General features: G+C 44.8%; 1 protein-coding gene across 2 annotated transcripts; it reads left to right on the top strand.

Moving 5' to 3' along the window:
• Positions 1 to 7165: 7165 nt before the first annotated feature.
• Positions 7166 to 15666, top strand: LOC133082059 (holocytochrome c-type synthase). 2 transcript variants are annotated; one of them, XM_061178468.1, is made up of 7 exons: positions 7166 to 7311; positions 7888 to 8031; positions 10654 to 10805; positions 11632 to 11780; positions 12481 to 12600; positions 14691 to 14777; positions 15393 to 15666. In XM_061178468.1, the coding sequence occupies exons 2-7, from the start codon at positions 7920 to 7922 to the stop codon at positions 15589 to 15591; spliced, it is 819 nt and encodes a 272-aa protein (XP_061034451.1). In that variant the 5' UTR covers positions 7166 to 7311; positions 7888 to 7919; the 3' UTR covers positions 15592 to 15666. The 2 variants fall into 2 exon arrangements, with proteins under 2 accessions (XP_061034451.1, XP_061034452.1); XM_061178469.1 differs by having other exon boundaries at positions 7954 to 8031.
• Positions 15667 to 25963: the final 10297 nt, after the last annotated feature.

The raw sequence follows: 25963 nt of genomic DNA on the forward strand, positions 1-25963 counted from the left end.
ATATACCATGTTATTGGATTGGAAGAATCAACATTGTGAAAATGACTCTACTACCCAAAGCAATCTACAGATTCAATGCAATCCCTATCAAACTACCACTGGCCTTTTTCACAGAACTAGAACAAAAAATTTCACAATTTGTATGGAAACACAAAAGACCCCGAATAGCCAAAGCAATCTTGAGAACGAAAAATGGAGCTGGAGGAATCAGGCTCCCTGACTTCAGACTATATTACAAAGCTACAGTAATCAAGACAGTTTGGTACTGGCACAAAAACAGAAATAGAGATCAATGGAACAGGATAGAAAGCCCAGAGATAAACCCACGCACATATGGTCACCTTATCTTTGATAAAGGAGACAAGCATATACAGTGGAGAAAAGACAGCCTCTTCAATAAGTGGTGCTGGGAAAATTGGACAGGTACATGTAAAAGTATGAAATTAGAACACTCCCTGACACCATACACAAAAATAAACTCAAAATGGATTAAAGACCTAAGTGTAAGGCCAGACACTATCAAACTCTTAGAGGAAAACATAGGCAGAACACTCTATGACATAAATCACAGCAAGATTCTTTTTGACCCAGCTCCTAGAGAAATGGAAATAAAAACACAAATAAACAAATGGGACCTAATGAAACTTCAAAGCTTTTGCACAGCAAAGGAAACCATAAACAAGACCAAAAGACAACCCTCAGAATGGGAGAAAATATTTGCAAATGAAGCAACTAACAAAGGATTAATCTCCAAAATTTACAAGCAGCTCATGCAGCTCAATATCAAAAAAACAAACAACCCAATCCAAAAATGGGCAGAAGACCTCAACAGACATTTCTCCAAAGAAGATACAGATTGCCAACAAACACATGAAAGAACGCTTAACATCATTAATCATTAGAGAAATGCAAATCAAAACTACAATGAGGTATCATCTCACACCAGTCAGAATGGCCATCATCAAAAAATCTAGAAACAATAAATGCTGGAGAGGGTGTGGAGAAAAGGGAACACTCTTGCACTGTTGGTGGGAATGTAAATTGATACAGCCACTATGGAGAACAGTATGGAGGTTCCTTAAAAAACTACAAATAGAACTACCATACGACCCAGCAATCCCACTACTGGGCATATACCCTGAGAAAACCATAGTTCAAAAAGAGTCATGTACCAAAATGTTCATTGCAGCTCTATTTACAATAGCCAGGACATGGAAGCAACCTAAGTGTCCAGCATCGGATGAATGGATAAAGAAGATGTGGCACATATATACGATGGAATATTACTCAGCCATAAAAAGAAATGAAATGGAGGTATTTGTAATGAGGTGGATGGAGTTAGAGTCTGTCATACAGAGTGAAGTAAGTCAGAAAGAGAAAAACAAATACGGTATGCTAACACATATATATGGAATCTAAGGAAAAAAAAAAAGGCCATGAAGAACCTAGTGGCAAGACGGGAATAAAGACACAGACCTACTAGAGAATGGACTTGAGGATATGGGGAGGGGGAAGGGTGAGATGTGACAGGGTGAGAGAGTGTCATGGACATATATACACTACCAAATGTACAATAGATAGCTAGTGGGAAGCAGCCGCATAGCACAGGGAGATCAGCTCGGTGCTTTGTGACCATCTAGAGGGGTGGGATGGGGAGGGTGGGAGGGAGGGAGATGCAAGAGGGAAGAGATATGGGAACATATGTATATGTATAACTGATTCACTTTGTTATAAAGCAGAAACTAACACACCATTGTAAAGCAATTATACTTCAATAAAGATGTTTAAAAATAAATAAATATAAAAAAGAAAAGAGAAAAAGAAAAAAAACAGACACATAGATCAATGGAATGGAATAGAGAGTCCAGAGATAAATCCATGCATACAAGGCCAAATAATTTACAACAAAGGAGCCAAGAATACACAATGGGGAAAGGACCGTCTCTTCAATAAATGGTGTTGGGAAACTGCACAGCCACATGCAAAAGAATGAAACTGGACCACTATTATACACTATACACAAACATTAACTCAAAATGGATTAAAAACTTAAACGTAAGACCTGAAACCATAAAACTCCTACTAGAAAACTCCTACAAGTTTACAAGGCAGTAAACTCCTTGACATTGGTCTTCGAGATGATTTTTTGGATTTGGCAACAAAAGTAAAAATAAACAAGTAGGACTACATCAAACTAAAAAGCTTCTGCACAGCAAAGGAAACTATCAACAAAATGAAAAGGAAACCTACCGAAGGGGAGAAAATATTTGTAAATCATATATCTGATAAGGCATTAATATCCAAAATATATGAAGAACTCAGTAGCAAAAAACAAACAATCCAACTAAAAAATGGGAAGAGAAACTGAGTAGATATTTTTCCAAAGAAGATATATAGATAGCCAACAGGTACATAAAAATGTGCTCAAAATCTCTAATCATCAGGGAAGTGCAAATAAACCCAGATGAGATATCACTTCACACCTGTTAGAATGACTACTATCAAAAAGACAAGAAATGAGGATGAGCGTGTGGAGACAAGGAAACTCTTGTGCGCTGCTGGTGGAAATGTAGACTGATGTAGCCACTAAAGAAAAAAGCATGAAGTTTCCTCAAAAAGTAAAAAGAGAACTACCACATGATCCAGCAATTCCACTTCTGGTTATTTATCCAAAGGAAATGAAAACACTAACTTGAAAAGATATACACACCCCCACGTTCATTAAAACATTATTTACAATAGCCAAGACATGGAAGCAAACTAACTGCCTGTCAATGGATGAATGGATAAAGAAGATGTGGTATTTGTATACAATGGAATATTATTCAGCCAGAAAAAGAATGGAATCCTGTCATTTGTGACAACATGCAAAGACCTTGAGAGCACTATACTAAGTGAAATAAGTCAGACAGAGAAAGACAAATACCACGTGATCTCACTTATAGTAGAATCTTAAAAAAATGAACTCACAGATACAGAGAACAAATTAGTGGTGCCAGAGGCTGGGGGTTGGGGGCGGGGAGAAATAGGTGAAGGTGGTCAAAAGATACAAACTTCCAGTTATAAAATAAATAAGTCCTCAGGATATCATATACAGCATGGCAACTGTAGTTAATGGTACTGTGTTGTATATCTGAAAGTCACTAATTGAGTAGATCTTAAAAGTTCTCATCACAAGACAAAATTTTGTAACTAAGTGTGTCATGGATCTTAACTAGACTTATTGTGGTGATCATTTCCCAGTATATACATATATCAAATCATTATGTTGTACACCTGAAACTAATATAACATACATCAACTATATCTCAATTAAGAAAACAATTAAAACAACCCCTCCACCACAAAAACTGTGGGAAAGGAATTATGGGAGAAGCAGAGAATTGTGGGAAAAAACAGAATTGTGAGTGAGACAGGGAATTGAGGGAAAGAATAAAGAATTGTGGAAGGCATGGGGAATTCTGGGAAAGAACACAGAAATGTGGGAGACACAGGGAACTGTGGGAAAAAACCAGAATTGTGGGGGGGAGGGAATTGGGGAAGAAATGGGGGAATTGTGAAAGAGGTCAGAATATTATCAGAGAACAGGGAATTGTGAGAGAGAATGGAGAATTGTGGAAGAGATGGGGAATTATAGGAGAAATGGAATTATGGGAAAGAAAGGAGAATTGTGAGAGCTCTGAGAACAAAAGCAACACTGTAAATGTAAGTAATTGCAGGTTTGGAAAGGAGACTCATTTTACCAGGACCAGTCATAAATTCTGTTTGTAACTCTAAAAGAGATTCAATTTTTCCTCTCTGCTAAACCCTGGGTCTGACAGCAGCAGTTCATATCACATTACCATGGATTGGCAAACCCGTATACACTGCCTTGTATATGTGCATGTACACATACTCACACACGCACATACTCACACACATATACACACACACAAATGCACACATGCATATACACACGTACATAAAAATAAATACACACATGTCTGGGAAATTTCATACATGAGCAGAAATAAACCTAATAAAATGGATGGGAATTTTTTTAAATATCCTAAAAAATAAAACAAAATGAAAAACTGATAGAAAATGAGAGAAACTTAGACTGCCAGTCTAGGAATCCGACATATGAGTAATAGGAGTTACTTAAAAGAAAGAATGAAGAAAGAGGAGGGGAGCAAGTTATTAAGAAAATTAATAATATAATATCCCTAACATGAAGGATATGAGTATCCAGAATGAATGGTCCCTTCAGGTGCCAAGCCAGTGAAAGCAAAGAGGTCTATATCAAGGCACATCTTTTCAGGCCACTGGAAGAAAGAGAAGATGTTAAAAATATTGAGGAAGAAAAAAAAGAAATGACATCTGATTTCTCAACACCAACAGTGGGAATTAGAAGACAATGAAGCAATCACTTAACAATTCTGAAAGAAATGTCTCTAAACCTAGAATTATATATCCAAGCTAGCAGTCAAGTGGGAGGGTAAAACACAGACATTTTTTGATTTTCCAGACCTCAAAAACTGATGTGCTCCCAAAACAATGCAAAGAAGAATACACGGTATCCAAGAACCAGAGATCCAGCACAGGACAGGAAAAGGTTGACAGCAAGTCCCAGGAAGACAATGGGCAGAAGTCATTCCCAAACAGTCTAGAACTGGGCAGTGGCAGAGGTGAGGTGTTTATTCAAGAGTGAGGACCCAAGGGGAAAAAAAACAAAAAAGGAAACATATAGAGTAGGTGATATATTTGAATGCATTGAGAGGAGATTTACAATGCTGACGGGTAATCATTTAAAACTAGACAAAGGGGAAAAACAAGGCAAGTATTAAATTCTAGTGGAAAAGTTGTACAAGAAAAAATTTCATCATTGGTCATTACGAATATTTTTAGAGTCATAATAACGTAAATACTAAACTGTGATTTATCCAAAATTGTTTATAACTATTGGCAGAGGGGAGGGAAGTGTTTGTGTGTGCATGTTTGTGTTAGCCTGTTACCTGGAATGTGGAGGGACAAACAAGAAGAAACAATTCAGAGAGTGGAAATTGGGGTCGAAGGTGTCCAGCCAGTCTTCTCACCCACCTACCACTCTTCCTGTAACACCCGGCGTTAGCAGCTCCTTCTCTATAAAGCATTCTTGTTACTTACACTTTCCTTTCCACCCACTTCCTACACATCATCCTCACAATAGTCACTTCTTCCTTTTTGGCCAGGAACAGTCTGCACATACATATATTGAGATGTAAATATTGTTACTTGTTTGCATGCCTGTCTCTTCAATTACCAAAGGTTTTTGCCCTTTTGGTGCCATGTGACCCTTTGGAATCTGGTGAAGTCTGTATCTTCTCAGAATAATATTTTTACATGCATAAAATAAAATACAAGAAATTACAAAAGAAACCAATTACAGTCGCTCCTCAGTATCCGAGGGGGCCTGGCTCCAGAACCCACCACGGATCCCCAAATTCAAAGAAGCTCAAGTCCCATAGGCAACCCTCCATATCCGCGGTTCAACCAATCCCAGATGGTGTAGTGAATACTGTAGTATTTACTGGGGGGGGAAAAAAAAACCAACCCTGCATATAAGTGGACATGTGCAGTTCAAGCTCGTGTTGTTCAAGGGTCTACTGTATGTTGAAATATAGTTATCAACATATTTTAAAAAACAGATTAGGCTAGGTTCCCCAGGAAATATACACCAATGTAATATAGGGTTTTTTTAATGCCGTCTTGATCTAGTTTTGAGGCTCTGGCTAGAGGCTGGTCAGTTCCCCGACTTCAGCATCTAAGCTCACACCCCCCCCCAATCACCTCCCTTTCTGGGATCTCATACTCGGGGCCACTATCCACCTGCCCTAATCACCCCAGGGCCAGGTACCAAACAACTGGGGACAGCCCCTATGCTCCAGAGCCTGCTGAAATTATTCAAATTCGCCAATTCTAAACCTGCTTGCCCTGCTTTGCCCATTCCTTCTTATGGAAACCATAATAAAGGCTCATGCCCACAGTCCCCCTCTCTCCCCCTGCCTCGTGATCAACCCCAGCGCCTCCACGTGTGGCGCCCCACAGTGTGATGTGTCCTCCATCTCTTGGGATCTGTGAGTATAATAAACTACCTTTTTAATGGCAGTCGTTTCCCAATCTGTCGGCCTCACCGAACCTAAATAACAATTACACTTATTAAAAAGGCTGAGACTCCACAAGATTTGTGCATACAAATGTTCTCATGAACAGCTTCGAGAGAGTGATAGAAAGACAGGGCAAGGGGAGAAATCGAACTGTGATGCAGTCACAGTGGAAGCCTCAGCTGACCCTAGGAGCAGCTCTGAAGCTGGGATGGCCCTTCTGAGTTGTCCCGCTTGAGGCTAGGGGCCCGGGCTTAGGTACCCTTGCGGAGACGACTCAGAGGCTGCAGCCTGTCCCCAGAGAGGGAATGTGATTTTGCTTGAAGCAGTTCTCTTAGGCAGAGGGCGACTCCTGGAAAGAGACTTCACAGATCCACTACGGTGATACAGAAAGACATATGCTTCTTATTAACACTTTAAAAAACAAGATAAACTTACTTTAATTTCAAAGTAGTGATGAATAGTATTTTGAGACAGAAATAACAATCATATGTGACATTATTTCTCTGTGAGTGCTATCAGTGCCACATATAGCTAACACAACTAGGATTTGTTGCCTGCCTTCCTGAAGGAAAAAAAAAATGCTAAATTTCTGTTACAGGCAAGTGAAAATACAGACCTTCAAATCCACACACCCAGTTAAGAAGACCTGGGGAGCCGGGACCTTGTTTTGTTCATTTTTAGATCTCCAGAGTCGGCCACAGTTCTGCACACCTACTGACGTTTCTTGAGTCATTACTATAATTAAAACTGACGGGATACAATTTAAAAGGTAGAAATTTTAAAACGAACTCTTCCAAAGCAACGCCTCCGCAGCCTAAAGCAGCTACAATAGAGAGCCTCACTCTACGGTAACTCTCTGGCCCAGCCGAAGCTTCCCTCTGCCCGCTCTGGCCAGGAGGGGCGGGGCCAGGGTGGGACCCTCACACTTATAGGCCGAGGAGGGAGAGGGCGGGGCCTGCTCCTCCGTGATTGACGGAAGCCCTTCCCTTTCAGCCCGCGTGCCCGCCTTCCACGCGCCCGGAACTTCCGCCTTCGGAAGAGGAAGTAGCGGCGCGCTAGAGAGCCAGCGGTGACCCGGGCAACCAGCGGTGATCGAGCGAGGGGAAGGTGGTGCCGGCGGGTCGCTGCTACTCCGCGCCGGAGTTGGCGGTTAGAGGCGGGGCCGGCAGCCCGGGACCGGAGTCAGGTGCGGAGGGGCGGGCTGGCTGAGGCCGTGGGGGTCTGAGATCCTGGGACTCGACGGTAGCACGCGCGGGGACCGTGCGAGGAAGACTCTGGCCACGCCTTGCCCTCTACTGTCCTTTCCTTCCTTCCTCTAATCTTTTTTTCTACGCCATACCCTTCCCAGACCCCCAGACCCTCGCTGAGCTCCAGGGCCGGGGGTCTAATCTGGACTCAGTGGGCTTCCTTTCTCCCATCGGATCACCACCTAGAACCCCCTTCCCCCCAACCCCGGGCCTACACCCCCTCGCTGTGACATGACTTCTCAGGGACCTCCTCACCTCACCCCCGAAATCCGCACACCCTTAGAAACGTGTCCCCAAAGGTGGTGTAGATTTCACACTAGTATTTCCCAAAGTGGGTGATATGTTAAAGCTGTCCCTCGACGTGGAGGGCAAAGTGGCGTCCCTGCCCAGCACATTTCCATAAGGATGACAAGGAGGAGAAACAAGGGTTGGCCAGATTAAGAATACTAAGGGAGTAGTTGGAGCCCAGGCATCAGCATTAATCTATCTCTTTGCTCTGGCACCTGTGAATTTAGAATTGCTTGGATTCAACACTGCGATTCCAACCATGGGTTTGTCTGTATCTACCCCTGCTGTTGCAGTTCAGACCTCAAATGCTTCAGATCATCAGACAGCAGCCCCGCCTTCGGGATGCCCAATGCATGAAGGGAAGATGAAAGGTAATCTACCATTTGTCTAGGAAATAAAAACAAAAGAGAATTCTCAAAAGAATCCTCAGGAGGCAGTATAGCATGCTAGTGAGGCTCCGAGGCCTGGGAGTGAGGCGACCTGGGTTCACTCCTTAGGTTGTTACTTACAAGTATGTGACTGTAGACAAGTTACTTCTCTAAGTCTCCACCCATCATCTGTAAGCTGAGGATATAATAATGATATTTCACAGGGTTAGTGTGACGATGGAGATAGTGCATGAGAGTGTAGGGATTCTTCCAGACATCAGCCCCCACCCCCAAAGTTTGCCGTTGTCTACTTCAGCGGTTCTCCCCCCCTCACCCCGCAGGACACCTGGCAATGCCTGGAGGCATTTTTGCTTGTCATAACTGAGAGGAGAGGGTGCGTCTAATGAGTAGAAGCCAGGAGTTCTGCTAAACATCCTACAATGCGCAGTGCAGCCCTTAAAACAGAGGCCCCAAATGTCAAGAGTGCCCAGGCTGAGAAACCTTGGTCTAGATCTCGCTGTGTTTCTTTACCAAGACAGCTTTACTCCTCCATCCGTTGGAGTACTCTCTGTGTAAAACGGAGGCATTGCCGGGACTTCCCTGGCGGTCCAGTGGTTAAGACTTCGCCTTCCAATGCAGGGGGTGCGGGTTCGATCCCTGGTCGGGGAGCTAAGATCCCACATGCCTCACGGCCAAAAAAACCAAAACATAAAACAGAAGCAATATTGTAACAAATTCAATAAAGACTTTAAAAATGGTCCACATCAAAAAAAAAAGTCTTAAAAAAAAAAGTCATTGCATGACGGACTTGCTGTTCATTTTTTAAGTGCAAAGGGGAGAATGGAAATGCTTTCATTTTTAATCGGTCCACCTTCCGCTTTAGATTGTCCATGTAAAAGTATGGCCTGAATTCACCTGACGTGTGACTTCTTGTTTCAAGACATGAGGGCAGGAAGCAGTGTTGCGTGCTTACGGAGTGCCGACACTCCCTTGTGTTGTAGCTGTTCATTCCCTCCGTCAGTCAGCAAGGATTTGCTCCCTGCCCACTCTGTGCCAGGCACTGATGGTTTTTGTGTGTTTGTTTTTGCACCGAGAGAACATCAGTGTCTGAAACAGACAAAAATCCTTTGCCTAGTGGAGTTTACATTCTCATCCTCATAATCCTGCATGGTAGGTTTCCCCCCTGTTTTATAGTTAAGGAAACTTACAAGTCACACAGCTAGTAAATGGCAAAGCCAGCGAAAATTCTGGGACCTTGGATAAGGACCAGTCCGATGCTCTTCCGGGGTTTCTTCATACAGGAAAGAATGGAGGCAGACTTGGACGAAACAGGTGTGTGCCTGCTCTGAGCATCCCCAGGAAATCACAGAGCCCTGTGTACGGTTTGATTTCATTTCCTGTGTATCCAGGAGAGCCGTCAGCTGAATTTGCATTAGGAAAGAATGTGGGTATCTGTAGGAGATCTAAGGGGCTAGTGGTTATGTAATACGAAAAATGTAAACAGGATTTTCTCTCCAACACCCAGCTGGGATCAGTGACCCAGAGAAGATTGGCACTTGGAATGGTGGTGAGGAGAGAAGATATAACAAGTCTCCCTCTACCCCTCAGTAGACAGCTGTACAGGGTCCTAGGGAATGAGGGTCTGGGAGGAGAAGCAGAGGAAAGGAAGTGAAAGGAAACTTATCTTTTTTCGTGTAGGGCACCCAGCATTCAGTGTATTCCTGGTGCTAACTGCTGCTGCTTAAGATAAGGGTTCCTTTACACAAGCGCTGTCTTCCTGGACCGTAGCTCTCCCAATGCCTGCCCCCCACCTCCTGAGTCTACACTGCCTTCTGGGTCCGCACACTCGCTTCCATCAGCACCCAGGATCCTTGGGCACTCACTACCCTGCCCGCTGCTGTTCCTGCAGGTGCAGACCTTTCCTCTTAAGTGGCATCTGGATCCTACGTGGATTGTGGAACGTTTTCTTTAATGTGTGCCCTTGCTTGATAACGGGGGAATAGAACCTCGGCCAAGTGGTAATTTTCTGTGCCCTGTTTTAGTCCTGGAGCAAAGCACAAGCAGAGTGGCATTCTGACTTTTCTCCAGTAGCCTTTTTGAAGGCTCCTCTGCTCATTTTTTATCTCCTGTCCCCAGTCCCTGAGAGAAGGCATCAGTAATGAAAGCCTGGCCTCCTGTGTCCTGGTTGGGGTTGGATCTTGTCTGGAATTTGGGAACAGGAAGTCAGGGAGACCCAGTCACATGTGGCCCCGGCCCCGCGGAGGTTCCTCTGTAGCAGCTCACAGCAGCTACCTTCCACCCCTTACTAAAACCCTGGTGTGGGCAGTAGCTTCTCTTGCAAATGCTGAGGCTTTGGGGTTTATTTTTACTAGGGGAATGACACAGTAAGCCAATGGGTACCCGTTTCTCTTTCAAGGGGAAAGTAAATTTATCGAACCTTTTGCTGGTCTTTAGGATGTTAGAATGTTGACTAGCTTAACTCTTGGCAGCTGTGAACAGTAGAAACCTGGCTTTGCCTGTGCTGGTGGGTCACTGGTCAGACATTCAGCTCTTCAGGGCCCAGGATGAGAGAGGCAGATGCCCTGCCTTTGTGGTGACACCGTTTTTACCCTTCATCTATTTCAGGCCGTGAAGTGAGTGCCGAGCCATCCGACCCAACCTGTGGGAGCAAAACGAACTCTGTGCCTGCGCACCAAGAACGCGCGTACGAGTACGTGCAGTGTCCTGTCACCGGCGCGATGGCTGAGACTAAGGAGAACCTAGATCCTTCTAACCTGGTAATCCGCGCCCGGCCCCTCTTCCTAACGTTTTTATGCAGAGATGCTTTTACAGACTCTAAGACAAACTGGTAGGATTGATTCTTCTGTCCTTTTAAAGCAAAGAAGTCTGATATTCCATCCACAGTGAAAATCTAGAATGTGTCACTAAGTGTAGTTTCAGAGAGCACCTGAGAAAGCAAAGGGCCATCCCGAAGCCCCAGAGTGGGCTGAACGGGAATAAGCCAGGCCAGAGGACATTGCCTTTTGGGACAGAGTTTTTAGGAGGGCAGGAAATTCAGTTAGGAGCACAGCTAGAATTCGGAGAGGTGTTTGTGGTCTGGGGAAACCTCGTAGGCACGCTGCAAGATTGGGGCGCCTCTTAAGGCACACCTGGGTGCCAGCCTGCACGGCAGTGACTAGGGTGGTGCAGTGTCACGTGGCAGCCAGCAATGGAATGCCATCGAGAAAGCAGTGGTATTCTGCTATCTGTCTATCTATAAATACACACATACACACACACATATATATACATAGCCCCACCTTCTCTTTTCCAGGAATTTGTAGCAGTGCCTGCCCATCATGGTATTAGTTTTTACTTTTTAATCCTTGAGGAGAAAGAGACCAAATTTTTAACTACAGCGTGCATTTACCATTTATGAGAACTCAAAACAACAAGGAAAAACCGCCAAATGACCTGAGAGGTCTGAAACTTTGATGTCGCTGGTTTAATAGGGAACCTGTGCTGTGTTTGTGATGCCTTGCTTTCTAGGAAGTAGTTAATTATATTGTTTCAACTTTATATCTCTAACCTTTTTTTTTTTAAAAACCCACTTATTTTATTTAGATGCCACCACCTAATCAGACACCGGCCCCCGATCAGCCGTTTGCACTATCTACTGTGAGACAGGAGTCGTCTATTCCGAGGGCAGATGCAGATAAAAAGTGGGTTTATCCTTCCGAACAGATGTTCTGGAATGCGATGTTAAGGAAAGGGTGAGTGAGTGAGCACATTACTGAGGGTATAAATTTGCTCGTGAATCTAAAACCTCTTTCACATTTAATTCTTAGATGAATTAAATGTGAAAGAGGTTTTTAATCCCCCAGACGTACAGTAAATGTTTATAATAATCAACTGATTTTTCAGACTCAGAATATAAGTGCAAGGCCAATGTATTAGGATTCTCCAGAGAAACAGAACTAACAGGGTGTGTACGTCTTTCGTATAGAGAGATTTGTGATAAGGAATTGACTCACAGTTATGAAGCCTGAGAAGTCCCACAATCTGCTCGGCAGGCTGGAGACACAGGAGAGCCGACGCTTCAGTTCAAGTCCTAAGGCAGGAAAAAAACCGACGTCCCTGTTGGAAAGCAGGCAGGCAGAAGGAATTCCCTTGTATTGGCAGAGGCTCAGCCTTCAGCTATTAGATCTGGGCACTCTCTGCCCCTTTAAATGTTAATCTCATCATAAAATTAACCCATCATAGCCAGTAATAGTTTAAAAAAAAAAAAGGTAACACTACTATAGAAAATACTTGGGAAAGGTAGGGAATCATGATGCTAATTGAAAAAGTGTCACCTTAAAAATAGATGGATCCTTGATATTTGGGTAAATCTGATTTTTGGTGACTCAATGAAATGAGTGCACGGCATTCTCGGTAATATTTGTCAAGTTTTACCAAAATGTTCTTTCCTAGGTGGACATGGAAGGATGAGGATATTAGTCAGAAAGACATGTATAATATCATTAAAATTCACAACCAGAACAACGAGCAGGCCTGGAAGGAAATTTTGAAGTGGGAAGCCCTTCACGCTGCGTAAGTATGTTCGAAGTCTTAAAAAAACATCCTTCCAGCATCTTCCTGATGTCATCGCCACTTTCTATGAAAAGAAGTATAGAAGCATTTTATTCAAACAATGTGCTATTCTAATAAAACATTTTAGGTAGTGGGCCTGTTCCAGTGACTTGTGTGACAGACCACCCCGCTCAGCCGTGTGAAATGGCAACTGTTTAATTATGCTCGTGGGTTTGGTGAGTCCCAAGTACAGAAAGGACAGAGCAGGGATGGCTCGTCTCTGCTCCCTGAGGCATGGGGTCTCAGCCACCAAGACTCAGTGGTCAGGGGTGGCTTGACAGCCGTGGGCTGGAATCCTCTGGTACGCGATGCCAGCTGTCGGCCAGGACACTTGCCCATGGCCTCTAAATGTGGCTGCTTTGGCTTCTTCACACCATGGTGGCTGGGTTCCCAGAGCCAGAGTTCCAGAAAGCGGCAGGGAAGCTGCCTCTCCTTTGATGACCGCCTGCCCAGATTCAAGGGGAGGGGCCGTAGACCCCAGCTCTCAAAAGGAGGAGTATGACAGTCCACTGCACGCAGAGCATGGGGGCTGGGAGATTCTAAAATGCTCTCTGCCCAAAGGGAGCTGGGAAAAACAGCTTTGTTTGTTCACTCAGCAGCGTTTATTGAATCCCCATTAGGAGCAAACATCAAGCGGCATCTTTGCACGTGGTCCTCTTTCTCAGGGAGACTAGCCAAATGCAGTTGTGAGTTAGTGGCGATGGGCCATCAGTCTGTTCAGAGCCGCGGTCCTCATGCTTTAGCTGCATCAGCATCACCTGAGGGTTTGTTAAAATACCGAGCGCTGGGCCTCACCCCTAGGGTTTGTGATTCAGTCAGCCTGGGGTGAGGCCCAAACTTAGCATTTCCAGAATGATGCCGGTTTGAGGGCTCCCCCTGGAGAAGCAGGGGGCGGGGGGTGGAGTCTCTACGGAGCCAGATTTTATCATGGTCGGTGGCTAATATTTTTAATTCATGGCAAAATGCGAGTGATTAATTTCTTGGGTAAAATCCACTTAATGATTTTTAAGGTGCTCTGTTTGTTTTTTCATACTTGGACTCTGGAGTTCATTAGTCACTCCCTGGGTGTCACTTGGCCGGGCGCGGGGCCTGGGCCAGGTGGGTGAGCCACGCTGCAAGCGCACTTCCCTCCCAGTTCCCCGGGACGGGCAGGCGCCATCCTCCTGGCTGGCTCGTGACAGGAGCTACGAACGTCTGCGGCGACTTGTGCTCAAAGTGTGCTGTTGTTAAAGCCGAGAAGGGAAGGAGCTTGGCTAGTCCTCGCCTGGGGGCCCGTCACACTCGGGGTGCTTTTCTCCCTCCCAGTTCATTAGAGAGACCCGTCCAGGCCGAAGCCTGTCTCAACAATGACAGCAGCTGCCAAGACAGGTGGCCTCCGGGAGTTCCCACTCCCCCCCCAGGGGACACTGCTGTGTGCCTCGTGCTAGGCCGACCGTGAGCCCCCCAGTGCCAGGGCGCGGGCCGGCGGGCACCTAGGACGTCCAAGCCCGGGGTCTGCCCAGAGAGTGAGTGGATTGTATAGACAGGACCTTGCCCTCCGTCAGCTTGTATGCAGTTACTTAAAGAGATGGTCCAACACTGATTACATTAGTTCCTAGGGAATCAGCTAGCGTTTTTTTTCTTTCTTTATGAAGGCTGTTTATTGGTTTCAAATGAGAGAAGAGTATAGGATTTTCGTATATTCGTCTGAAAAAACCCCAGCTGCTCTTTGTGAAAGCGAAGCGTGATGCCCGATGCCTCACACTTTTCCTCCTGAGAGTATATCCCCACCCCACGTGGAAGGGCCCTGTTCCCTCACTACTGCCAAGAGCAGTGCAGATGTATGGAGGGAAAGGGGGGGGGAGTGAAACATACTTGATCCAGAAGTAAAGCACAGAATTTTTAACGAATTGGGGTATTTCTTTGAATTTTTTCGAAGTTACCTTTCTCTGTAAATGTGATATTATGTAAAATGCCTACAGAAAAATGTGTATTATTGAGAAACTGCAACACCCTGTTTTTCAAGGGAAAGAAAATATTTTAATAGACTTTTCTTCCTTGGGGATTTCTAGGGAGTGTCCTTGTGGTCCATCACTGATCCGGTTTGGAGGGAAAGCGAAAGAGTATTCACCAAGGGCAAGAATTCGTTCCTGGATGGGGTGAGTGTCAGTGCAGAAATGTTCTTTTCTGTTCCTCAGGTCAGGGTCTGCTTTCTCTTGGCACCAAAGCCAGACAGTGGAAGAACTGCGGTGCCAACTTCCAAGACGTCATCAGCGTTCAGCTGTAGACCTGTGCTCCCTCAAGGCGGCCACTGGCGGGCAGATTGCCTAGGGTGCCGCGGGTTGCTTCCTGTCTGATTCTTACAGGATTGAACCAAGTCATCTTCTGCGTTCTCGCATCTGTCCCCTCTCTCCTCCCGCGCTCCATCTCTGTCCGCCAGTGCTGTCAGCGCTCCTGTTGTAGTCGGATTCGCAGCTCACACCCGCATTTCTGCAGGACCTCAGCTGACCTCCCAGGCCTGGGCGTCTTTCCCGCCATTGACCTTATTCCCTTGTAGCAGATAAGCTGTCCTCTGATCGGGGCTCCTCCAGCTCTCCAGCCCCACCTGCCTTCAGCGCTGTGGACTGTTCTGACCTCCGAGTCTCACCTCCCATTAGACGTGGGCTCCGAGAGCAGGCCTCCCCATGCGCGGCCTCACCGCCTTGCTCACCGCCTAAACCCGAGCTGAACGCCCCACCAGCATTTTAACCCCCACCGGCATGTTTTCATTCCAGGTACGAGCTGCCTTTTGACAGGCACGACTGGATCGTCAACCGTTGCGGGACAGAAGTCAGATACGTCATTGACTACTACGATGGTGGCGAGGTCAACCAGGACTACCAGTTCACCATCTTGGATGTCCGGCCGGCTTTGGATTCGCTCTCGGCCGTGTGGGACCGGATGAAGGTCTCCTGGTGGCGCTGGACTTCCTAACCACCGCTTTGTCAGAGATGGGAATATATAAACTGGGTTTTTTCCTGAGCAATACATTAAACTGCTTTCCCCAAACTGAATTGCACTCCTGATATAATGGGAATGTCAAGGGGGTCATCACACCTTACACGTCACTTAGCCAAGGGTACTCTGCACATGCTCTTCTGAGTTCCGTTTCCACCTTGCAGTTGATAGTGCATCATTTTAAGTTTTCTTCCCGTTTAGAGAAGTGGGAAGCACTCCCTTAGTTTTTCCTTTAACTGTAGTATTGCCTGTGTATTTAATCTAGAAAAGTCTGAACAACCTCCGAGAAAGACCTTTGCTTAAAATATGAAGAGAGCTGCTTTTTTCCTCCCTGTTTTCTCTTAAATACTGACACGTAGATCTGAAAGCCCATGGGATGCTCAGGAGCTTTGACCTGGTCCAGTGTTTCAATTAAAAGTGTTCTGTTACGCTTTTGAAAAAGTTACCAACATTTCTAAAGTCCCTGCAATATAGTAGTGACCCCTGAAGGAAATGCAGTCACACACTGGAAATGCACTCAGCCAAACTGAAGTGTGTCTTGGCTCTACAAATTTTTGCTTATGTGAATTTTTCACACTGGACCTTGAGCTAGAATAATTTCAGCTCCCCCATGACTTGATGATGCACATGCATTGGAGTATGTGTTTTAACTTTTTAAATATTTTTGTTTTAATTCCCATTGTTCTGATACGTAACTCTGCTCCCCGCAAGCAGGCCTCACTGTACTGGCATTTGACAGCTTAATCCCACCCTTGAGTCCCATTCCTTCCCCTGCCTGAAGCCTTGCTCTGCTCGGCCTCATCTGAACCATGAAGGTCTGGCTGAAGTCGCAGTGCTAGGGACAGTCCCACTCTAAAACACGATTCTATTTTGTCCATTGTTGTTAGAATTCACAAGGAGAATATTTTTCCCAGATGTAGAATGGCTGCATCGACTCACTGTCTCCGTTCACATTTGTTTTTTAAGGGAGCTCTAAGTTTGCCATTGAAATTCTTTATACCAGTAATCCATACACTGGTTGTTCAGCTTCTAGCAGCATGTTACAGATGACTGTTGGGTGTTGTTTTTTGGGGTTTTTTTTAAGTGTTAATATTAACTCCTTTCACTTGTCCTGAATACTGTAGTGTTAAATTAGTAGATGGACTTAGCAGTCTGGAGTGATTCATTTGGTATGAATTTCATTTGTTGTGTCTGTTTTGTGTGGAGTTTTAAAAATCCAACAACCCTAAACTCTTCTACATTTCAAAATACTTGTGTGTTTTCAAAGAAAATAAAGCTGATAGTTAACAGGTTTTGAAAATCTTTTAAGAGTAACTTTACACTTACTCCATCAGACAGATGAAATATTTCTAATCTGAGGAAAATAATTACTGTTGGCATGTGTTTTGGTCCTAAGTGTCATTGAGTAAGTATAGGTTAAGGCATTATTATGAGAAACCACGTGTTGTAACTGGAAACTGAAAATTGAGCCGCAGGCAGGGAATCACCCCTTTGTAGGATTCTAGTATTTCTTGAGAAAAACCACCTCTAAAGTAAACTGTCAGGTGAACCCGATGACAAGATCACGTTTGTACACCCTTCCTCCACTCCGAGAGAAGACTAGAACCCTGGCTATAAGAGCTGCTTGGTGTCCAAATTATACTTGATTGTATCCAGGGATCGATACTTCTCTGCTCTGATAGATTTCATTTATAACTTGAAATCAGTTTGGATATTCTCCAGGGTTTTAAACTAAGTCTTTAGTCGTAGACTCTTCAGAATCAGAACAAACTACTGCATCTAAGGCTAAGGATTAGCAAACGAGGTGAGGGTTTAAACTGGGACTGCAGATTAAAATGCAGCAGTATGCCTACTGGATAAAGAAAACGTGAGGGAGAGAGAGGGAGATGACTATCATTCAGCCATAATAAGGAATAAAATCTTGCCATTTGCAATAGCATGGCAGGACCTTGAGAGCGTTATGCCACGTGGAATAAGTCAGACCCAGAAAGACAAATACCATATGATCTCCCTTATATGCAGAATCCAAAACAGCCACAAGCACCCAAAAACCAGAGCTTGTAGATAGGACGTTGACATCGACGTTGGTGCTTGCCGAGTGCCGGGCAAATCTCGAGTTATAAAGCAGATAAGTACAAAGTACAGCGTGGTGACTACAGTTAATAAAACCGTAGTGCATATTTGAAAGTTGCTAAGATAGTAGATATTAAAGTCACCACAAGAAAGGAAAATTTCTAAGGTGACAGGTGTTAACGCCTTCTTGTGGTGATCATTTTACAACATATACAAATATCGAACCATCATGTTGTACGCCTGAAATTACACGGCATTATACGGCAATTATACCACAATTTTAGAAAAAGAAAAAAAGAATGAGTGTCCTGGAGGCAGACGGCTGGCTGAGAGCCACGACTCAGCCCTTCACTCATCTCAGTATCTCTGGGCCTCAGCTTTCTTGGCCATAAAAAGAATTAATAGAACTGTTTTTGTTCGTTCACATGGCTATTACAAATACCATCAACTGGGTGGCTTATAAACAATAGAAATTCATTTCTCACCGTTCTGGAGGCTGGAAGGTCCAAGATCAAGGCACTGGCAGATTCGGTGTCTGGTAAGGAGGGCCAGCTCCCTGGTTCAAAGATGGCGTCTTCTTGTTTTGTTCACGTGATGGAAGGGCGAGAGAGCTTGCTGAGGTCTCTTTTATAGGTACTAATCCCATTCCTGAGGGCTCCTCCCTCATGACCTAATCACCTCCCAAACCACCTGAAAGCACTTAGAGCCTGCAGTGGGGAAAGGCTTAATGAATGTCAGCCATTGCCTCATCACCACCAAGGAGGAAAAGGCATGGATAGGAAGAAAAGAAGTACTGAGAAATAATACCCACCCTCTGACTTCTCCCAAGAAGAATCTGTCTAGAGGGGGGACAGCAGGGCCTCCTCCTGATTTTGGTTAACTGCAAGGATTAGCAGGTACTCAGGTGCTTGCTCTAAGCGAGCTCATGTTATTTAAAATCGCTAAAGGGAAAAGACAGGTAGCAGTCTTTGACCTTTTAAAGAATATCAACACAACATGGTGACATTTGGTTTACTTAATATGCCAGATCCACTCGACAAAAATAAAGATTATAATTAGGCCCTTGTGCTTCCTAATTTGAAATGTAGCTCATTGTGTCCTCAGGATCACAAAGGTATCCCCTCCATGGAAACTTAATATGTATCCAGATTCAAAATGGATATTACAACATTATGTTTACTGCAAGTAAAATGTACCAAAAATCATTTCAAAAGCAACGTATTCCTCCTTACTTAAGGTAAAATTTTCAAAATTACATAATTTCTTAGATGTATAGTATATTAAAGCAACATATCTCAGTTATCCACCCACCCCCCCCCCAATAACAGAAATAACACATTTTATTGCTGCAATGGAGAGGAAGCCATAGTACCTTAAATAAAATTCTCTGCCATTTGTATATGTGGAAAACATCTAACTTCATGCTTCTGTACTCTACTCTCTTGCTTTGAAGAGAAAGCTGACAGCACTTTCTGCCAGGTTTTTAACACACATCACATGGCAAGCATTCCACTGTTTTTGTGAAATCATAGCAGGTACTGGAAATTAAAGTTTCTAAGACAAGTTTCTTCTTGGGGAGCCTATATCTATTTGGGGGATGAGGCTTACATTTATAATTAGCTTTTACTTAATGCTTTAACGTATACATTGTCACATGTGACAGGGGCTGCGGAAACTATTCATGTTGAGTGGTATAACCTAGGAATTGTGAGAAGAGAGACAATTTCACAGTAACAGTGGAGTGGAGTCCTGATGGATGATTAAAGGTTATTATTTTGGAGCTCTGTGCAGAATCGTCTTTTATACACATTGCTATTCCTTCTACATTTAGGATAAGTTAATGTGATGAGTTCCTGTGGCTCTTCAGTGGCTGGGTATGGAATATTTTCAGGATGCTTTTGGCTGCAAGGAAGAGAATCCCCGCTGGGACTCACCACCATAAGTGCAAGATTGGGCATGTGCCTGGTCGATTGCATCTCTCCGGATGACTTCCTTCCAAGCTCAATTTCAACCTCATCTCAATTGGCTGATTTCTTTCATCATCACCAGATGGCTTCTAGTTGCTGTCTGAGCTTTCCGATCCTTATTTATGGCCAGTGGATATGAGGCGGGGTGGGAGGGGGAAGCCTCCCACAACCAATGGAAAATAAGTTTTCTCTTTAATCGATTTGGGCCAGTTTGGCATTAGGCCTGTGTCCTCACACCCCTCACCTTTTACATTCCCAGGAGAGTGCCTCGTGCTTAGATGAACCCAGACGAATCATTTGGAGAAAACTGCAGTGCCCACTAGAGAATTATATCACTAATTAATTTAAAAATCCCATCCTTAGCTGTCATTTCATTAAAGTATTTTTTCCTTCACTCTCTTAGGTTGGCATTTCAAATCTGGAGATGGTGGCTAGTGGAATGGAAGGAGACAGGATTGGGGATCTTCATTTCTAGACTGATTCTCTGCATTGGGGGGGATTTGAACAATCACTTTTAGGTCTATAAGCCTCACTTTCCATAGATTCTCTTGAAGGTTCCTTTCTGACCAGAATTCTAGGTTTTATGTGGCCTATTTCTCTCACGTTCGATGGACTGGGTAATGCCATGTTTTATGCTGAAAATTTTTAAGCTCAGGGAAAATAATGTGGTTTGAAAACCTACTTCAAACTAGTTTTTACATAAAGTACATCAATGGATGCACTCTTTTTTTTTTAACATCTTTATTGGAGTATAATTGCTTTACAATGGCATGTTAGTTTCTGCTGTATAACAAAGTGAATCAGCTATACATATACATATATCCCCATATCCCCTCCCTCTTGCGTTTCCCTCCTTCCCACCCTCCGTACCCCACCCCTCTAGGTGGTCACAAAGCACCAAGCTGATCTCCCTGAGTGGATGCACTCTTAAAAGACTACATTTCAGATAATTCCTGGTTAACCAGTGCTTTCCTTTTCCTCTATAAAATGTGCTGGCTTAGAAACAACCCAAAAGTCTATCAACTGATGACTGGACAAACAAATTGTCGTCCATCCATACAATGGAATCTTATTCAGCCATAAAAAGGAATGAAACACTGATATATGCTACAATGTGGATGAATCTTGAAAACATTATGCTAAGCAATACAAAGGGCCAAATATGGTATGATTCCATTTATAGAAATGTCTAGAATAGGTAAATCTATAGAGGCAGAAAGTAGATTAGTGGTTGCCACAGTTGGGGTGAGAGAGGAAAGGGGAGTGACTACTAATGGGTGTAGGGTTTTCTTTCAGGGGTGATGAAAATGTTCTAAAATTGATGGTTGCAAAACTCTGTGACTAGATTGGAAACCATTGAATTGTACACTTTAAATGTGTGAAGTGTCTGGTATATACTTAGAGCTCAATAAATCTACTTGAATAAAAGGAACAAAATGTGCTGGCTGATCCCTACAGCTAACAGATCCCCCTCTGCTCCTATTAACCGAGTAGTCAGTCTACCAAGAGTCAGTAACTTAATTATTTTAATTAAGGAAAACAAAAGACGATGCATAAACCAAGTCTGTACATACTAAGGAGTGATTAAGAAGGGTTTAAAGGAGAATCACTAAAAATACTGCCATGAAACTGGAAAACATTGGGGAAATACTGTAAACATCCAGAAAAATTCTTTGCTCACTGCTTTGCAGTGGTTTCTTCACTTTGCTGCAAAGAAACTGGAAGTGGGATGTTAGACGATGGCTGTGGATGAGCTAAGAAGGGGGAGGTGGGCTGCTGGCCCTCCTGCACCCGGAGAAACAAACAGCCTCGGCTCCACGTTGGAAGCTTAGCAAATGGTGTCCGTTTATGTGCTTTCAGTTAAAACGTAAGGCAAACTCATTTTATGATTTCCTGTTTCATCTGACTTAAAAAAATGTGATTCGATACTGTTCAGACAAAGTATTGCATTAGGGCAGCATTTTGGATCTTGCTGCCTTTCCCCACTCCACCTCTCCCCATTCCGTGGTTTCCCCAGCTAGATGCTCTTCAAAACTGTGTGTAGATCAGAATCCCCTGGAGGGCTTGTTAAAACGCAGATTGCTGGGCCCTCCCGCCAGGGGTCCTGATTCAGTAGGTGCCGAGAGAATTGGCATTCCGAGAGCGCGCCCGGGAGATGCCGATGCTGCTGATCCGGGGCCAGGGTGCGAGCTTCGCGTTCCTCCTGCATCCTTCAAATCCTCTGCACTTCCACACACCCCATCTTTGCGATGCATTGACAACTGCCACGTATTTACACAGCCGTGGGTCAAAGTTCCAAGTAGGAAACGTGAAAGCAAATGTTACATGCAAACGCCACTTGTCCAATGTTGCTTATTCCCAAGTCGTCCTTGAAGTCCTCCCGCCCCCCTCAGTTCTAAATGTTGCAGAATTCCACCTTTGTCTTGTTTTAATAACGAAAACCTTTCCTTTGAAAGTTCATCTCACATCGCTTTGGTAGGTGATGATGGGGGCGGGGGAAGGTGACAATGGGGTGAAGACAATGCCCACCCAACGGGGACACAGAAAACCCCTCTGATATTGGGTACTTCTTCTATGTGAATCGTGGTCTCAAAAGGCAAACGCTTTCCTGGTGGCCGCTCCCCTGAGCTGCAGAGGTGTTCTGGGTTGTCTCTGCTCCTTGAGCTTTGTTCACCATATTCGCATGCAAGGGCGTAACAAAGTGCCACAAACAGAGTGGTTTAAACACCAGAAATGTATTCCCTCCCAGTTCTGGAAGCTACAAGTAAGATCAAAATGTTGACAGAGCTGTGTCCCCTCCGAAGGTGCTAGAAGGTCTGTTCCGGGCCTCTCTCCCAGGTTCTGGCAGTTCTTGGCTTGTGGCAGCAGAACTCCAGTCTTCACAAGGCGTTCTCCCTGGGTATGTGTCTGTCTCTACGTCCAAACTTCCCCCTTTTTATTAGGGCAACAGTCATACTAGATTAGGGCCCACCCTAATGACCTCATCTTAAGTTGATCGTCTGCAAAGACCCTCTTTCCAAATAAGGTCCCTCACAGCTACTGGGGGTTAGGACTTCAACATCTTTTCGGTGGGGGACACAATTCAACCCATAACATTCATGTTTGCAGAATGGCTGTGAACAACCTCACCGGGGCCAGGCCAGCTTGTCCCTCTGGCGTCTGAGCTCTGTCACTGCTGAATTGCTTCTTTGTTTGCACACTTTGCTCGGCAGTGACATTGCAAACCAGCACTGCCTTGGTCCCTAGCAAGTCTTTGCCCTTCTGCCAAGCTCAGCTGTGCTCACGGCCACAATGGCATCCGCCCCTCCAGATGGGATAAGCGGCTGATGGAGGCCAGAGGGGAGAGCAAGGCAACCAGCTCACCTCCTGCGAAGCAACAGGAAGGAAAACCAACCAGGCGACTCATCTGCCCTCAGGTTCCCCTCATGACTGAGTTTCCCAAGCAGATTCTGGACCCAGATCCTTGGTCTTTGACCAAGTAAAGTGATTTTACTTTAAGAGGACTCTGAACACTGAGTTGCCATGTTTCTTTCCTGCATGAATAAGCGTGTTTCTAATTCCTTCTCTAATTCATTTTGCCCGTGTGGAGAAGACCACTCAGAATCCCAGATTGGCATAAAGATGGTTTTAAGCTGAAGACATTTGAGATTCAACAGATGCAGAAAAAAGCCTTCCTGAGCTTCCCTTATCTGACTAAAAGCAACTTCTGGGAAATGAAGCTACCATAAATCCCCTCTCTGGGGGAGTTTTATGGTCCTGATGGAGACAGAAAGACTGATCATACCTGTATAGACAACCATTATCAAAAACTTTCTTATCTTCTGTCTGCTCTCCTAAAAACCCGTTTGTTTTTCTTAAATAAACCTATTTGTTTTTCCCTTAGAAGCTGTTTCTCCCCACTCCCTTTTCCTTGCTAGGTTAGGTCTGTAAACCTTTAACTATTTAAGGAGCCAGATAATTCTTCTGTTGGTTCCTGTATGCATATGAAATAAACCCTTTTCTCCTGTTAAAGTGTCTTTTGTTTAACTGGTGATTAAACACCTACACCCTCTAAGCAAACGTGGGCATCTTGTTTGTAAGGAAACAAGAAACGGCTTTGCTCCCCCTAGTGGACAACGGAAGGTTCGGTCCAAACAGCGGGTCCGCACACTTGGATGGCCCGCCCCCAAGTCCTGGTTCTGCTACCTTCCAGCTATGCGACCTTGGGCAACCCATTTGATGTCACTCTGAGTCTTTTGTGCCCCCTGGAAAATGAGGATAGTCATGGTTCCCGTCTACCGCTTGTGGGGGATGAAATGAGTTAATATGAGTGAAACAGACCAGAGCAGGTGTCGTTAATGTTAGCTCATCGTACCTGCATTTCGCAGCAGAGGGCTCCAATTTCTTTTTTCTAAAGTGATCTCACATGGGACATCAATTATACTGCCAGTTGTTGAATACGTGTTGTATGGCTGCCGCAACTCTAGGTATTTTCTCACTTAACCCTCAGAACAATCCTGGGAGTTGGGTGTTATTATGCTTCGACTACTCTGAGAAAATGGAGAATTAGCCAGTTAAAGCAACTGGTACCCAGCTAATGAACGATAAAGCCGGTAGTCAAGCTGTGTTCTCTCTGACCCTGAAGCCCACACTTTGAAACGTCACTGTTTCTTCAGTCATTAAATCCTTATTGAGCACCAACCAGGAACCATGGAAATACACATCTGCTTCTCACGTTTACTCTTAAAGTTTAAATCTTAGGAGTGAAAAGGTGATGCATCACAGGCCACCCGCCCGCCCTCTTTGTCCCCTACAGTACAGAGCTGCAGCGATGTGTCTTTGTGGGGCAAAGCTGGTTAGGAGACAGTGTCTCTGTGCTTGCCATCAGCTTCTCCCCAGACTGTCTCCTCCTTTCTTGAAAAACCTTTTTATCTGGAAAATAAAGTCCTACCTTTGTACTTGCCAGAAGGTGGACGGCCTTGTACATTTTCTCCACTGCGTGGTAAACTGTTCGATCGTATTTATACGCATACGTTCAGCCAACATTTACCAAACACCAACTCTATGTCCGGTCTCTGCCCGGTCCTGAGGACATAGTCCCCGGCGTCAGGGACAGAGTGGGAATGACCTACAGACAAAAATGTACGGCCGTACCCATAATGCACAGCGATGCTTGTTAACATGGTCACCTGCGCCAAACGCCAGAATGAGCGGCGATTCAGCGTGTTTCTGGGAGGGGAGGAGTCAAGCTAATTTTACAAGAAAATTAGCATTTGACTGAATAGGAAGAACAAGGAAGAGCATTCGAGGCCCTTGGGACAGAGGCAGGAAAGCGTGTCCTGTCCGTGGGAATGGGGAGTTTTCTGCACGTGGCCAGAGTATGGGGAGAGATGAGATGCAGACGGCAGATCGAGACCAGATTGTGGAGCGTTTTGACGTCATCATGAAGGATGTGGACCTTGTCCTCTAGGCCAGAGGGAAAAGCTGGCCCCGATGTTTTTTAAGCAGGGACGCCCCTACGATAAAATGAGTCAACAAGCCTGGGGTCCCAGGGAGGCTGCAGGTGAGACTCCCTGGACGGAGAGGTGGGTAGGGGCTGGAGACCACGTGGCTCCACGTGGAAGTCGAGGCTGCAGTTGGTGGTTCAGGGCTGTTGAGGCACCGTGGGGCATTCGGTGTAGATGTCAAGCAGGCTGTTGGGGACCTAGTGGCTAGCAAGGCTGCAGATCAGGGTGGCCACACTTAGCAAATAGATGCTCAGTTCAACTGGAACGTCAGATAAACAGCAAATCCTTTTGTAATATTTGTGTGTCCCATGCAGTATCTGGGACAACGAGTCTTTTAAAAGTGTAAGTATATCCCAAATGGTACCTGAGATATACTAAATTAAGATTAGTCATTTATCTGACATTCCAGTTGAACTGGGCTTCCTGTATCTTATCTGGCGACCCTACCTGAGAGGTACCAAGGTGGTGCGCTCTGGATCCTGGCCCCTTTCCCTACCATGCCAGGATGTGGAGCTTTTATTACTAAACCTGGGATGGCCCAGGCAGACTGGGATGAGTCTGAGTTGCTCACTCAAGGCTGAACGGACGTTGGTCAAATTGAATTGAGAGAATTTTCTGACCCTTCTGAAACCTCTGGGGGCCTTCGGTTGGGGCTGGTGCTGTGTGCACCGTGAAGAACCGCAGACCACGCCAGGCCAGGGGTCCACACCCCAGAGACCACTGTCTGCAGCTCCACATCTTCACGACATCATCCGCTGCCTTGACCGTGCCAATGAATTCCAACCTTTTTTGGAATTTTCCTGTGGTTTGGATTTTTTTCTC

This window comes from Eubalaena glacialis, chromosome X, assembly GCF_028564815.1.
Source record: "Eubalaena glacialis isolate mEubGla1 chromosome X, mEubGla1.1.hap2.+ XY, whole genome shotgun sequence".
NCBI classification, from domain to species: Eukaryota; Metazoa; Chordata; class Mammalia; order Artiodactyla; family Balaenidae; genus Eubalaena; species Eubalaena glacialis.